A 12,516-nucleotide genomic window follows, 5' to 3' on the forward strand; every position below is an offset into this window, starting at 1 on the left:
GGTAACTTATTTATCATTAATCAACATTCTACGCTTGTCAGTACGCCGAATTTTTATTGAATTGTAATGAATTTCAAAATCTGAAGGCGGCCTAGTATTTTTTATACCTTTCGGCATTTTAAATATGTTGCTATTTTATTCTTAGTATTATATGGGGTCTTATCGTCTTGGATTTAACCCTACAGTCAAGTAACGTTTGTAGAAATTACTTTTAAGTATCCTACAATTAAAGCTAGGCAGATGAAAAAGTGGCGCTTTGGTTTGGAATAAAAACTTTTATTTTAATTTCGTCCCGATTAAAATGGCTTCGATTGAGATAACATCGTGGTAGGTCAATTCGATACGCGTTCCAAGCGGATTTTAAGGCAAATAGGCCTAATTATGACGTCATTTGACGGAGACCACCGCTTAATATGGCCAATTATTCTTTTTGCAGCCCCGGGAGAGGGGAAGGATGAGGTTTCACATGCTACAAAATGTTCAAATAGCCTTGGATTTTCTACGACACAAAAAGGTACGTTTACGCGCATTTTAATTTTTTTTTAAACCTAAGCCTATATACTGATTTTTAATCAATTCCTGGTATTAAATTTGCTCTTATTGCTATTGAATAAGTAACGTAACAAGAATAAGTATGACCCTTCCAAGCAGTGTTACAGTGGTGATTTCAATATTTGAATTTTCATCTAAAGTTTCTTACACCATAAGTAACAATTTGAATACGAAATCACCCCGCGACAGACTATCATTAACCGATATCGTTTAATGTCATACTTATTTGTATTATGTCACTTACGCTATTCTCAATTAGATATTTACCATCCACCCTTATGTAAATTTCAATCCGTTAAAATTGTGTTATATTAGCTGTTACGTAAGCATTTGCACTATTTCTCAATTTAAATGAAATTTACCCATTCGTCAACCTTACTCTCCTTCAAATTGTAATCCGTTAAAATTGTGTTATATTAGCTGTTACGTAAGCCTTTGCACCGTAACATTTACAATTTGAATTTGAATGGGTTTTCCGCTTGGGATGTGCCAATCTTCATTTACAGAAGAGAGGTAATGTTCGAGGCGTGCGCGAGGTCATAATGGGCTTTGACCTTTTCCGTTCCGCCCACGGGCGTCAACTTAAAATAAAAGATTCGGATTTTTCATCATGTTTCATTGGGTTAAACATTTTCTCATCCAATCCTACGAGTTGCGTAAATTAAGTTTAAATCAGGTACCAAAATAAAAATTATATCATGGTATTTATGACCTTTGTCTGGAAAAGTTGTAAAATACGTTATATTATTATTCCAATTGCCATGGTGGTTGAAAGCTTTCCTTATTTCTTATAGAAAGTGTTATAGGAAATTTTTTGTCGTTTTTCATACATGTACCTTACGATTGAGGTTTTCTCCATGTTGCTTGTATTTCCATAAATTTGAACACGTATATTTATAAGACCCTAAACAATTATTTTCGTAGAAATGGCCATTACCAGAAGTATATAAATTATATGGTATGAGAAAAGGTAAATTAAACATGTACCTTCGCTGGCTCGATGCTGTTCTTAAAGGGTGCTAATTTCCCAGCGATGTAAAAATTTCAAAATTACATTTCCTGAGGGGATTTACTTTTTCTGTAATAGTTTGTAAAAATCCCTATGACGTTATATTTTTCTTCTGAAACGTATTTTGAGCTTGCAAAGTTGCTTGTTTCAAGCTTATATTAGTGACGTACCGAGATCTGCCATTACCTTTCCCCCACAAAATGTAATCTATAGTCCGATGAACATAGAGGTCGGGGATGGTTAACTCAAAATTATTCGTAAAACGTTTTGATCAAGTAATTTATATTTCTGTATTATCCGATTAATTTTTTGATAAATTTGTAAAATTAATCGGAAAAACGACGTGTTTTTAGATAAAAACCTAAAATTTTACGAATAATACATGTTTTTCAAACATTTTCCTAAATATTAACCGGTAAATTTCTTTGTTTACATTTTTCCCCCGAAAAAAATCAATTTAAACATGGATAATGATTAACCGTCCCCGACCTCTAGATGAACATTATCATTTTTATTTAAAGGTAATATTTATAGTTCAAATAATTTCATATTTCTGCCAGCGCATTTAACTGGCGCTACATACGTTAAAAACCAGTCTTAGTGCCTATTAGCAGACGATTGTTCATGGGCTTATTTTATAGAAAGGCAGAACTTTAGTTACATGACGTTATGCACGTTTTTTATAAGGGGTAACAGTTTCATAATGTCTTTTTAATTTAGATAAAACTGGTGAACATCCGAGCAGAGGACATAGTTGACGGAAACCCGAAGTTAACACTAGGTTTAATATGGACGATAATTCTACACTTCCAGGTAGGCCTAGTTTTTCCACATTTAATTTTCGACGCGGACGTTCGAAAACCACACGATTGAAGCGACAATTTTTAACTTCCAAGATGATGATTATTTCGTAAGTTTCGCTAATCTGTATTATGCAGATTTTTTTATTGTCTACGAGAATACCTGTGTATGATTAAGGTGGCGCTCGATTGTGCTGTCAAAAATGATGTCAAAAAATGGCCATAGGCCAAGCTTACAACGGATAGAAGAGGAAATCGCATTTATATCAGTTTGGGGTAATTTGCATATTTTCTAAGTTACGCGGGATTTAAGGAATGGAATATTTAAAAAAAAAACCTTATTTGGGAGGTATTAACGCTTGTAAACCGTTTTTGTTAACATACCTACTTAAAAGTTCATTGTGAAATTTTAATTCCCACCCACTGCGCAAAGAAAATGAAAAATAGTTCCGCCTAAGGGCTGCAGATGGCGCCACAGTTTTCGTTCTCGATTCTTTTCGCCGTCTGGCGTTTTGTGACTGTTCTAGGGAGACATTTCTGTCTCCACCGCAAACCAGTTTCCGTTTTAATCGTTTTTGCCTAAAAAGGAATAAGATATTTCTGCCGTAACAGAGTCATATTTACATATTTTCCAGTGATTAATTCGTTTTATGGCTTAATGGTGGAACAAAACGGCGCGTCATTATTTTTTTTTATATAAGTTACGCCATTTTCTTGCTAAGTATTGTACTTGGAATATATTTAATTTACATAAGTTAGTGTCGTTATTAACGTTAGCGATTTCAAACTTAATTTATTACCAGTTTATTTCGAAATTTTGACCGCGTTTCATAATAAAAGCGAAGAGTTTTAATTTTTAATTCTAGACACTAGCGCGCGATATTAATTAGTCAGTTAATTGCGTCGTAGACTCCCGACATTTTTATTATTAATTTCTAAGTGGGAGGACCCATTTCGTATCCTTGGGAAGGTGCGAACCGCAACCCCAATTTTTGGGAAATACAATTCAAAATTTACATTTCTATACCACCGTTTCTTGTCAACAGAGATTGCATCAAATTAATTGCTTTTTTTAATCCCGAGAAGTTACCTTATTAAGTTAAAATATTACCTTGGTTAATATTTTTCGGTATAAATTTGCATTAATCCAGTTTTAATTTAAAGCTTTTTTTAATTATGAAGCATGTGCTTAAAAATAACGCGCTTCGGTAAATAAAAGTATTCAAAAAAGCTCGGCTTCGACTACTTCCTTGTTTATCATCTAATAAACAATTTTTTTGGCGTCGCATTCCTGCCGTGAAAGTATCAAAAAAGATCTAACAATGAATTAGATGCTTTTGTATTCGTACTTTGGGCGTGATTCCAGTACTAACTTTTTTTAGGTTAAAAATAATTTTATTCTGACAAAATATTTTCTGTTGTAGTATTCACAGGTGCTTGCTGCGTACGTAATTTTCAATTATATTCGACCTAAAAAGTTCTCAATAAACAGTAAAATAGTGAAATATTTGTCGTAAATTAAAATTCAGGATACTATGACAGGGTTGCCACACGTCAGGGAAAAGTCAGGTAATTTAAAAATTGACCTAAAAAGTCAGTTAGTGTTCAGGGAATCCTTTTTTCTCTTGACACTTTTTGAAGGTAATTTTGCTCTAGATCTATGAAAAACTCTATAATTATCATTTATTTCCTTTAAAGTTTGGCTAATTTTTTCAACATTCGAATAACCTTTTTACTGAAATACAAGTACATTTAAATTTATTAGCTTCTGATAAAAGAAAAATATAAAATAAAAATTTTTGTCTTAAAAAGTCGGAAAATCTCTTAAAATGGTCAGGGAGTTTGAATCTTAAAATTTTGTGGCAACCCTGTATGAGAACCATCAATCTTTTTTGGGTAATTAAGTAGATTTTGGTAGTAAGCCTGTTTCCCCCCCTAATTTTCTACTATTTATAGTATTAAGATAAAAAAATGATATTGCTAACCGTCTAAATATTTCAAAAATTATCCAACAATATAGTTATTTTCCTACCATTTAGAATTATTTTAACAAACTGATGAGAACAATTGATAACAAACTTTTATTTTCCCAGAATCTCTACTATTTATACTATGAAAAAAATTATTGCTAACCGTCTAAATAATAAAGCAATCATCCGACAATATAGTTCTTTTCCTACCATTTAGAATTATTTTAAAAAGATACGTAGCTAAATTACACAATTGTAGTTGCTTATTACATTTGCTGTGGGCATGTCAAAAGATATTGCCAACAAAAATATGCTTAAATTACAATGATTTAAAATTTTGGCTCGAGTGTTTGTTTATTGTTAAAAAGCGTTTAAAGTCCGCGAGGTTTTCAATCTCAATTATACCCTTATTTTTCCCCCTCGAATTCGGTTCTGTCTAGGACCACCGTAGCGTGGCCGCGATGATAACAGTGATCAATAACCTATAATATTTTGGCGCTAAGTATTAAGTATAAAGTACTTAAATATGTGTCCCTTCGCCTAGAGTCGCGAAATATTATTAATTCTTCATTTGGCGAACTTTATTATTTCCTCGTTATAATGTTTTGGAATTAATGTCGGACGCTCTCGTATTTAATGACCTTGTCACGGGGGAGAAACTAACTTTTTAAAAGTTCTTAAGTATGGGTTAGTAGACTGTGTCTCCTATCTTTCCCGGGGCGCAACCATCCAAACCTCGCCATTAAGAAGTTGCAAATTATTAAACAAAAAAAAAGGTTTTCTGTTGTTACACAACCTCCCCATTGTTTTTCCACCGCGCTGAAATTTCATTCAGAACGCCTTCGAGAAACCAGTTTCGAAACCGTAAAAGCGCTTATCCCGAACCATTTTTGAGTTGTGAAAATATTTGGCGGTTACTTCAGATGAGATTATTCTAGATCATATTTAATCAGATTAAGTTTGTTTTCTAAAACTTAATTGACTCTTAAAAACTGGAGCTTTAAAATGTCTGGTGTACCCTATGCAAGAGCGCAAAATTGCTCATAATTAAAATAGGATGTTTCGTTCAAAAGGTTTATTTGCATAATCCCTTAGACGTCCCAGGAAATATTTTGAAAATTCTTTAAATCTGCTTGAAAATTTGATCTATAAAAAGTCACAACAGGTATAAAAACTTAAGAACTGCATCGAAATCAATAATATAATCAATTTTAAAATCTTGAAATCAGTATCAAATTTTACCTTATAATTGGTTAAATGTAAATGCGATTTTGTTATTTATTTTGGGACTTATTCAACTGGAAAGTTTCGCGTTTTGAATAAATGCAATTTCCTTGAACCCATGTCTTACACGCACGCTTACCATCAAAAGAGAAAAGGCGCCAAAGAAATCTCAATGACGATTGGTGCTAAGTTCGTTCAAATCATTCTCAGTAGGGCAGACGCCAACCAGAAACAAAATCTAGTTTAAGAAAAAAATAAAAATATTCATAGTAAAGAAAAACAATAGAAATAGGAAGGTTTGGAATTTAATTTTAATTGGGCCTTTTTCATTGTTCGAAGTTAATTCAAAGGCCGAATCGTTTATCAGAATTAAACAAAAAAGTTTTCTTGGTAGACAAAAGAGGAGGAACAATTAAAGTGTTCCTTTAAATTAGCTTCCGAAAAAATAAACGAAGTTAGTCACGAGACGGAATTTCGTTATGTAAAAATAAGATTCAAATCTGGCTTTTTTTATATGGAACGTTTGTCTTTTTTAGAAGGGCGAAGGATATTAGAGTGTAGGTTTGTCCGATAAGAATCTGCTGTGGATAATTTTATATGACCCTCCAGGCGGGGGGAATATTTGGCCCTATACATAAAATTAGGGATAAATTCGTAATGAGTGAGCTAGCAATTTTGAGTAGGTGGTGGTTGGAAAAGGTGGGTGGTTCTTAAGGTGGGTTCCCTTCCTGGCCGTTGTTTTTAACAAAATCTTTAACGCTGCTTTACGATTATATAAAATATATACGGTTGCCGTCGGTGATTATGACGTGTTGGACTTGGCTGTTTATATTCGTAGAAATCGGATTGTCACGTTCCGACTTAGAACCCTGATTCGTTTTTGAAAAATGTATCAATATCCAAACAATAGTTTTGACTTTGGATTTAAGATGAGATTAACGACGGGCTAATTACAACTTTAACCTTAAGGCTGGTTTTCATTAGGGTAAAAACGCCACGACGGTGCACGTCGACGCCAAAAATTTCCGTTAGGCCTAATGTAACATTTTTGCGTCGACTCTCACCGTTGTGGCGTTTTTACTCTAGTGTAAACCAGCCTTTAGATTGACCATTTGGTTTTTATCGTTCCGTTACGTCACTTAAACATCCGCAAATTAAGTTAATTTGATACATGATACATACAGTATATATTTCTAAAGGGACCCCATCACAGTAGCTTTGCGGCCAACTCGAAGAATTTGTATCCGTACTAACCCCAGAATGGCTTACGGGAGATTCCAAGGTCATTCGAAGTACTTGGAGGTTCAAGTTTGTTCTCCCCCGTTTTTCAAACACAAGAGTATCGCTAGGGTGGAAGCCGGGTGATATCTGGTCCTCCGTCTTTGGTTGAAATCCTCCTCTAACTCGTAGCATCTACACGTCTCTGACCCCCGGCGTACATCTTGAAAAACGTGGTCGTGGGCGCTGATTTTAAATCCTGAAACGGCGGTGGCCTCTCGCGTCGAACTTAAAATTGACATAATGTAAGAAGCCTTAAACGATTTAACTTTTATATAATACTTTTTAATGACAGTATCGAAACGGCGTAACTCGGTGATTAGCGACTCGAAACCTTCGATTTTCCGAGAGTAAACACGCCGCAGATGTTCTCAAACAAAACGCGAGACAAACCCGCCGCGCTTACATCATCTCTCGGCCCAAAAAACAGATAAAAACACGCTAAAAATCGGAGGCGGACAACGTGAATCACGCTTATAACGACGATAAAAAATAGGCCTTTCCAATACCCAGTACCGCTATCATCGGACGCTATTAACCCCATAATAATAATACAAACTTCACCATCTCCCCGCCTCTTCCATAAACAGTCGATTAACCCTTGGCCCCTCCAATAGGTAAGCCAAGGACAAGTTCTACTTTGAAAAAAAAAATATATATATATAAATATATATACGCTACCTACTTTAAAAAAAAGTATTTTTTTACGAAACACTTCTGAAACTCCCACGGATTGGGATTTTGAACATTTCTCTCGTAAGATCCTCTTCGCGTACGTAATTATAAACAGTTTTGGTTTAAAAAAAATACAAAGTGATACTTGTCCTTCGCTTACTCGTAGGCCTAATTTCTATTGTGCATTGATGGTAGAATTAAAAACATTGGTACGCGCGATTTCGCCGCGTATAATTATATATTCTTTTTGTTTTAAAGACGTGGGAGGATTCGTCTTTATCTTTTTAATAAGAAATTTAACGCTTTTATCTTTATTATTAGGGTTTTTTACGTTCAAACTATGGCGTCTCAATCACGCGATAATGTAGGGTCTCTATTAAAATATTTCGTGGGCCTATATTCCCCCTTTCGCGTACAGCCCTTTCGTTTTGTAACGTTCCGCGGTGTGGCGCTGTCGGCGACTACACAGTGAAAGCGATCCGCAAAGAAGAAGGGGTTGCGAGGCCGTCTTCGTGACTCTCTATTGAGTCCATTTAGCTCCAAATGGTTTTCGCCTTTCGTCAGCCGGAGACTTGCCTATTAAGACGCAAATTGGCCAACACACGCCGACTGTTAAGAGTCAAGTGCGTTACGAGTACCCCCTGCTTTTTAAGATACGTTATTGTTTTCATAGAATTTCGTTTCATTTATTATGTTTTTCACATTCCAAATACCAAGTGGCAATTGCTTCGAAACACTTCTAAGGGCGAGGGTTAAAAGAACATTTCTAAGGGAAAACTATTAAATTTTTAATGGATTCTAGTGTCGGACCTACGTTATACCAAGGGTTGCCGCGGTACCTTTTAATGTCAGGGCATTTCAAAATGGGTCTTAAAGTCGGTGAAAAATCAGGGAATTTTGATAACTAATAAAAAAGCAGTTAAAAGTTAGGGAATTCCAAGAACTTTAACAAAAGGCAGGGTAAAGTCAAGAAATTTTAAGAACTATTAAAAAAGGCAGGGAAATATCAGGGAGTATTAGGAATTTTAACAAAAAGCAGGGTAAAGTCAAGAAGATTTAAGAACTATTTAAAAAAGCAGGGAAATTAATTTTTATTGCAATTGAAAAACATAGGTAAACTATTGTAAAATTTTGGCTTGAAATAAATCAAGGAAAGTCGGGAAATTTGAATTTGAAAAAAAGTTGCCACCCTGTACCTCCTTCAATTTCTCAAAGTCAAAGCAATTTATTTCGGTGAAAAGATAGAAAATAATTGTAACTACATAATTGCAGCAGCTCCCACGTTACGTAAATAAAAAGGAGTTGATAAAATTCCGCCTAGTATTAAAATCTGCATCCTTATAAATATATTTTTTTTCGGGCACACATGTTTCGAAAATTAAAGATTTTAATATTCATTATTAACATTAAAAGGATATCGATTAGATTTAATGAATGAACTTCTGTCACGAAGTTGAGAAACATCCCCCCACGCGTCTTTTTCCGCCCATGCATCCACCGATTACGTGAACCGTCTCATTTTGCTTTGAATATTCGATAAAGGCCTCGCGAACATTACAAGATATATTTTATAAGAGGGATGCAGATATCAGACCATTTTGCGGTTTTGTTACGAAGGGCAGTGCACTTTTTAAGGGCATCAACGTGGTAGAGATTCTAAATATACTATCGTCGTCCGTAATAAGAAACGCATCCACGTGGGCTGTTGTAGTTTCAAAGTCGACGGAAGGAAACGCCTCGCGTCTTATATCATCGCGTGAAATTTCGGTTTTAGCATATTTTGGAAATGGCCTACGTATTTTTCTATCTACTCTTCTTTTCTCACTCCAAATAGTAATCAGAAAGATAGACCTACGCTCGTAATTTTGCTCGTAAATTTCCAGCCTTGACAGTTCTCTGGAATCTTAAATAAGAGTAAACAAAAGCGTTTTGCCATCTGTCCTTTTGTAATGATCTATTTCAAACCGCCCATGTTTCCCCCTTCGTTAATTGTCTTGTTTTTTTTACCCTTAGATATAATGAAAGTCAAAGAACTTTAGTTTGGTTTATACATTAAGTATTTCGGGGTTGGATTGAGGTAGGAATTAAACTTAGTTAACCGTTTCCTAGCAGCTTTATTATGTTATTTTAAACTATTAACACTGTAAACGTGGGAATATTGCGGGGATCAGAATTATACCTTATTTTCGGTTAGGGAATGGAATTTTAATCTGGTCGCAGTACTTTGAATCGCAAATGATAGGGAATGATATTTTAGTAATCTGGTCACACTACTTTGAATCGCAAATGATAGGGAATGATATTTTAGTAATCTGGTCACACTACTTTGAATAGGAGATGGGAATTTAGGGAATGAGAAAATGTATGCCAAATGGAATGGGAGTAGTTGGAAGACACATTTAAACAAATGTTATGGAAATGAATATTGTTTCAATGGGAATGTTAATTTTTCAATGCACGAACACATCTCTAGACAAGAACCGCAGTAGAGAGTGAAATGAGAAAAACGGCAAACCAAACAGCTTTACTCATTTTAGTAAATGTTGCAAGCGGAGGTTAACAAATACCATAGATCACTCCTTACAATTTCGGGCGAAACCTTGAAATCCATCGTAAAGACCGCGCCTTTAAATGTTCTGTTATTCCCAAAACATAAAATTTTATATTTAGGATTCAGCCCTTGAGAGGTGGATCATTATTTATCATTGAGGAAAAATGTATCGCGTTACCGCGAAAAAAGGCTTATTATTCGGCGTTTAGAACATGACGGAAAGCCCATTATCAGCAACCCCTTTTACGGCAAATCCACTACGTTGCGTACAATCGTACTCCATCAATTTTCTCGCCCTGTTATGTTTTTCGCCTTATGACGTATGCCCCCTCAAGCGGGTGACGTGAAAAATAAAGTATGCCCTTTGATGGAGGAGGGGCACGCCCCTCGGTACCGCCACCGCCTCCGCCTTCTCCCAGCTACGTTGCCCACTCGTACCACCAGAGTGGGTGGGGCATCTTCCTTATCAGAGCGTTCTAAATTAGTTTTGCATAATTTCACAAAACATAAATCGAGAAAAAGGTTTTCTTTTAGACTGTAAGGACCCATATGGAATTGAAACTAGCAACTCTTTCTTTAATAATGGCTCTTACCTCGCGAAAATGTGTGATTTATTATTCCGACAACCACCGTCTGGGGGTGTAGCCTTCGCCCTCCCCTGATTTCCACGCTTTTCCACCTCAAATTTGGCGGCCTTTGTTGGGCCAGCGGACCTTAACTCTTCGCCAGAAAATCGCCCACGATATTTTTCGTACGCGTATACCTTCTGGGTCGTGAAATGAATGTCTAGATTGTCTGATGGCCCGGAGGCTTCGAATGGCTCGGACTCTAATGTTGCGAAGAAGTAGAATTTCGCGTGTTTTTGTTACTTATTTGGCTGACTATTTCGCGGATGCGTCGTGTTTTCTATAGACCAGACCAGGTTTCTGTTGGGTATAATGGGCCCACGCACCTGCTGAATATTACATAGCGCTGCAAAGGCCTCTCGAGAGAATCGGATGATTTCGTGAATATATATGTACAATCATTCTGTTTGGTTGAAGACATTTCTTAGAAATTCTTACCAGAAAAAAATAAATGGCTAAGGTGAATGTTACGTGGTTTGGCTGTTGGCTCGCGTGCAGGGTTAGTACACGACCTGGAAAAGTCAGGGAATCTGAAAATGTTTCCAAAAGGTCAGGTAAAAGTCAGGGAATTGGAAAATGTTTCCAAAAGGTCAGTGAAAAGGCAGGGAATTTGAAAATGATTCCCAATGGTCAGGGAATAGTCAAGGAAATTTAAATTTTTCCGAAATAGTATGGGAATTTTAAAATGACCCCAAAAATAAATCCGGAAAATAAATTTTTGAAAAATGTCTTAAAAATACATAATTAACATTTTTCAAGATTTTACCTCAAAACATAAATTTATTCTACAAAAATGGTCAGGGAAATTTGGCAATTTAGTCAGGGAAAACCTGGAAATGTCAGGGAATTTTATTCCGGAAATTTTGTACGAACCCTGGCGTGGCATGCCTTGTATACCGGCCACCTGATTTAAAGGCATTAAAAAGTCGATAGCCTAAGGTGCTGCCTTGTGCATTAGTCTAGCTGATTATTATTAATTTTCGTAGAATATAATATTTCCGTTGAAGCTATAGTTCATCTTATTGAAATTTTAAATATTATAATTACGCGGAAGTTGAAAATGAAACAGTAATATAAAATGTTGTTATTCAAAGTTCATCGCGACTCTAGAACCTACTCGTTGCCTGTTAAAAGTAAGTAACAGACATTGACGTAAAAGTTACATTCAAACAAAAGCTTAATATTGTGGCGTACAGGATTTTCTAATAAATACTTCATACCCTTGGCAATTTTTGTACGGTTGTTGTTTACATCATGGAATGTACATTTTTATTTTACAAGAATAGCTCGTGAACTAATATAGTTCAGTATAAAATTGAGCAAAGGCAAAATTTGCCCTATCCCACGGTCCGCGATGTCAGTCCTGTATTTGGCATTTTAATGTTGAGATGCCGGTACACTTCAAAGAATCGAAACTGGTTCCTCGGAGCGCCGCTTTCAAACCTTTTCGCTCTACATCCTCCGTATAGAAAGCCCTCTTTCCAAATGTTTACTTTTTGATGAATTTCTTTTAAAGTGGCCAAGTAATTTATCTCTGATCGGTTTTGTAATCATTATATTAGGTTCCACCAAATTTTAATATTTTCTGTCTGGTGGACCCCCTTGTTTTGAATGTGGTAATCTTTCCACCAAACGACCCGTAAGACTACCAAGCCGAGCCCCCGTGGTCTCTCTCTCTCGAGGTTAACAATCTATAATATAAACCCATTTCTCTACGATAATTGCGCCATCTGGACTCTCCGTAAATTATATTCTGATATAGCAGGGTTAAAATTCGCCATATACCGTAGTTAAAGTTATAGTTATTAAAATACTATTGATATTGAAATTT

At 35.6% G+C, this 12,516-nt stretch overlaps 1 protein-coding gene and 1 long non-coding RNA gene across 17 annotated transcripts in view; one reads left to right on the plus strand and one right to left on the minus strand.

Annotated features, from left to right (window-relative positions):
• Nucleotides 1–7,246, minus strand: part of LOC149936030 (uncharacterized) — a 37,884-nt gene extending 30,638 nt beyond the window's left edge. The window contains exons 1-3 of the long non-coding RNA XR_016482319.1: nt 7,116–7,246; nt 6,825–7,061; nt 5,695–5,793 (exon numbers count right to left, since the gene is read on the minus strand). This is a non-coding gene — a long non-coding RNA (uncharacterized LOC149936030). The remainder of the gene's footprint in view (nt 1–5,694; nt 5,794–6,824; nt 7,062–7,115) is intronic.
• The window catches only part of shot (dystonin-like protein short stop), a 141,646-nt gene that overhangs the window by 79,788 nt on the left and 49,342 nt on the right, over nt 1–12,516 (plus strand). For all 16 annotated transcript variants that reach the window (XM_090180926.1, XM_090180931.1, XM_090180933.1 and 13 more), the window contains 2 exons: nt 437–514; nt 2,282–2,374. In XM_090180926.1, the coding sequence (XP_090037052.1) occupies nt 437–514; nt 2,282–2,374 (171 nt within the window). The remainder of the gene's footprint in view (nt 1–436; nt 515–2,281; nt 2,375–12,516) is intronic.

This window comes from Leiobunum rupestre, chromosome 7 (genome assembly GCF_980474605.1).
Source record: "Leiobunum rupestre chromosome 7, qqLeiRupe1.1.hap1, whole genome shotgun sequence".
Classification (NCBI taxonomy): Eukaryota; Metazoa; Arthropoda; class Arachnida; order Opiliones; family Sclerosomatidae; genus Leiobunum; species Leiobunum rupestre.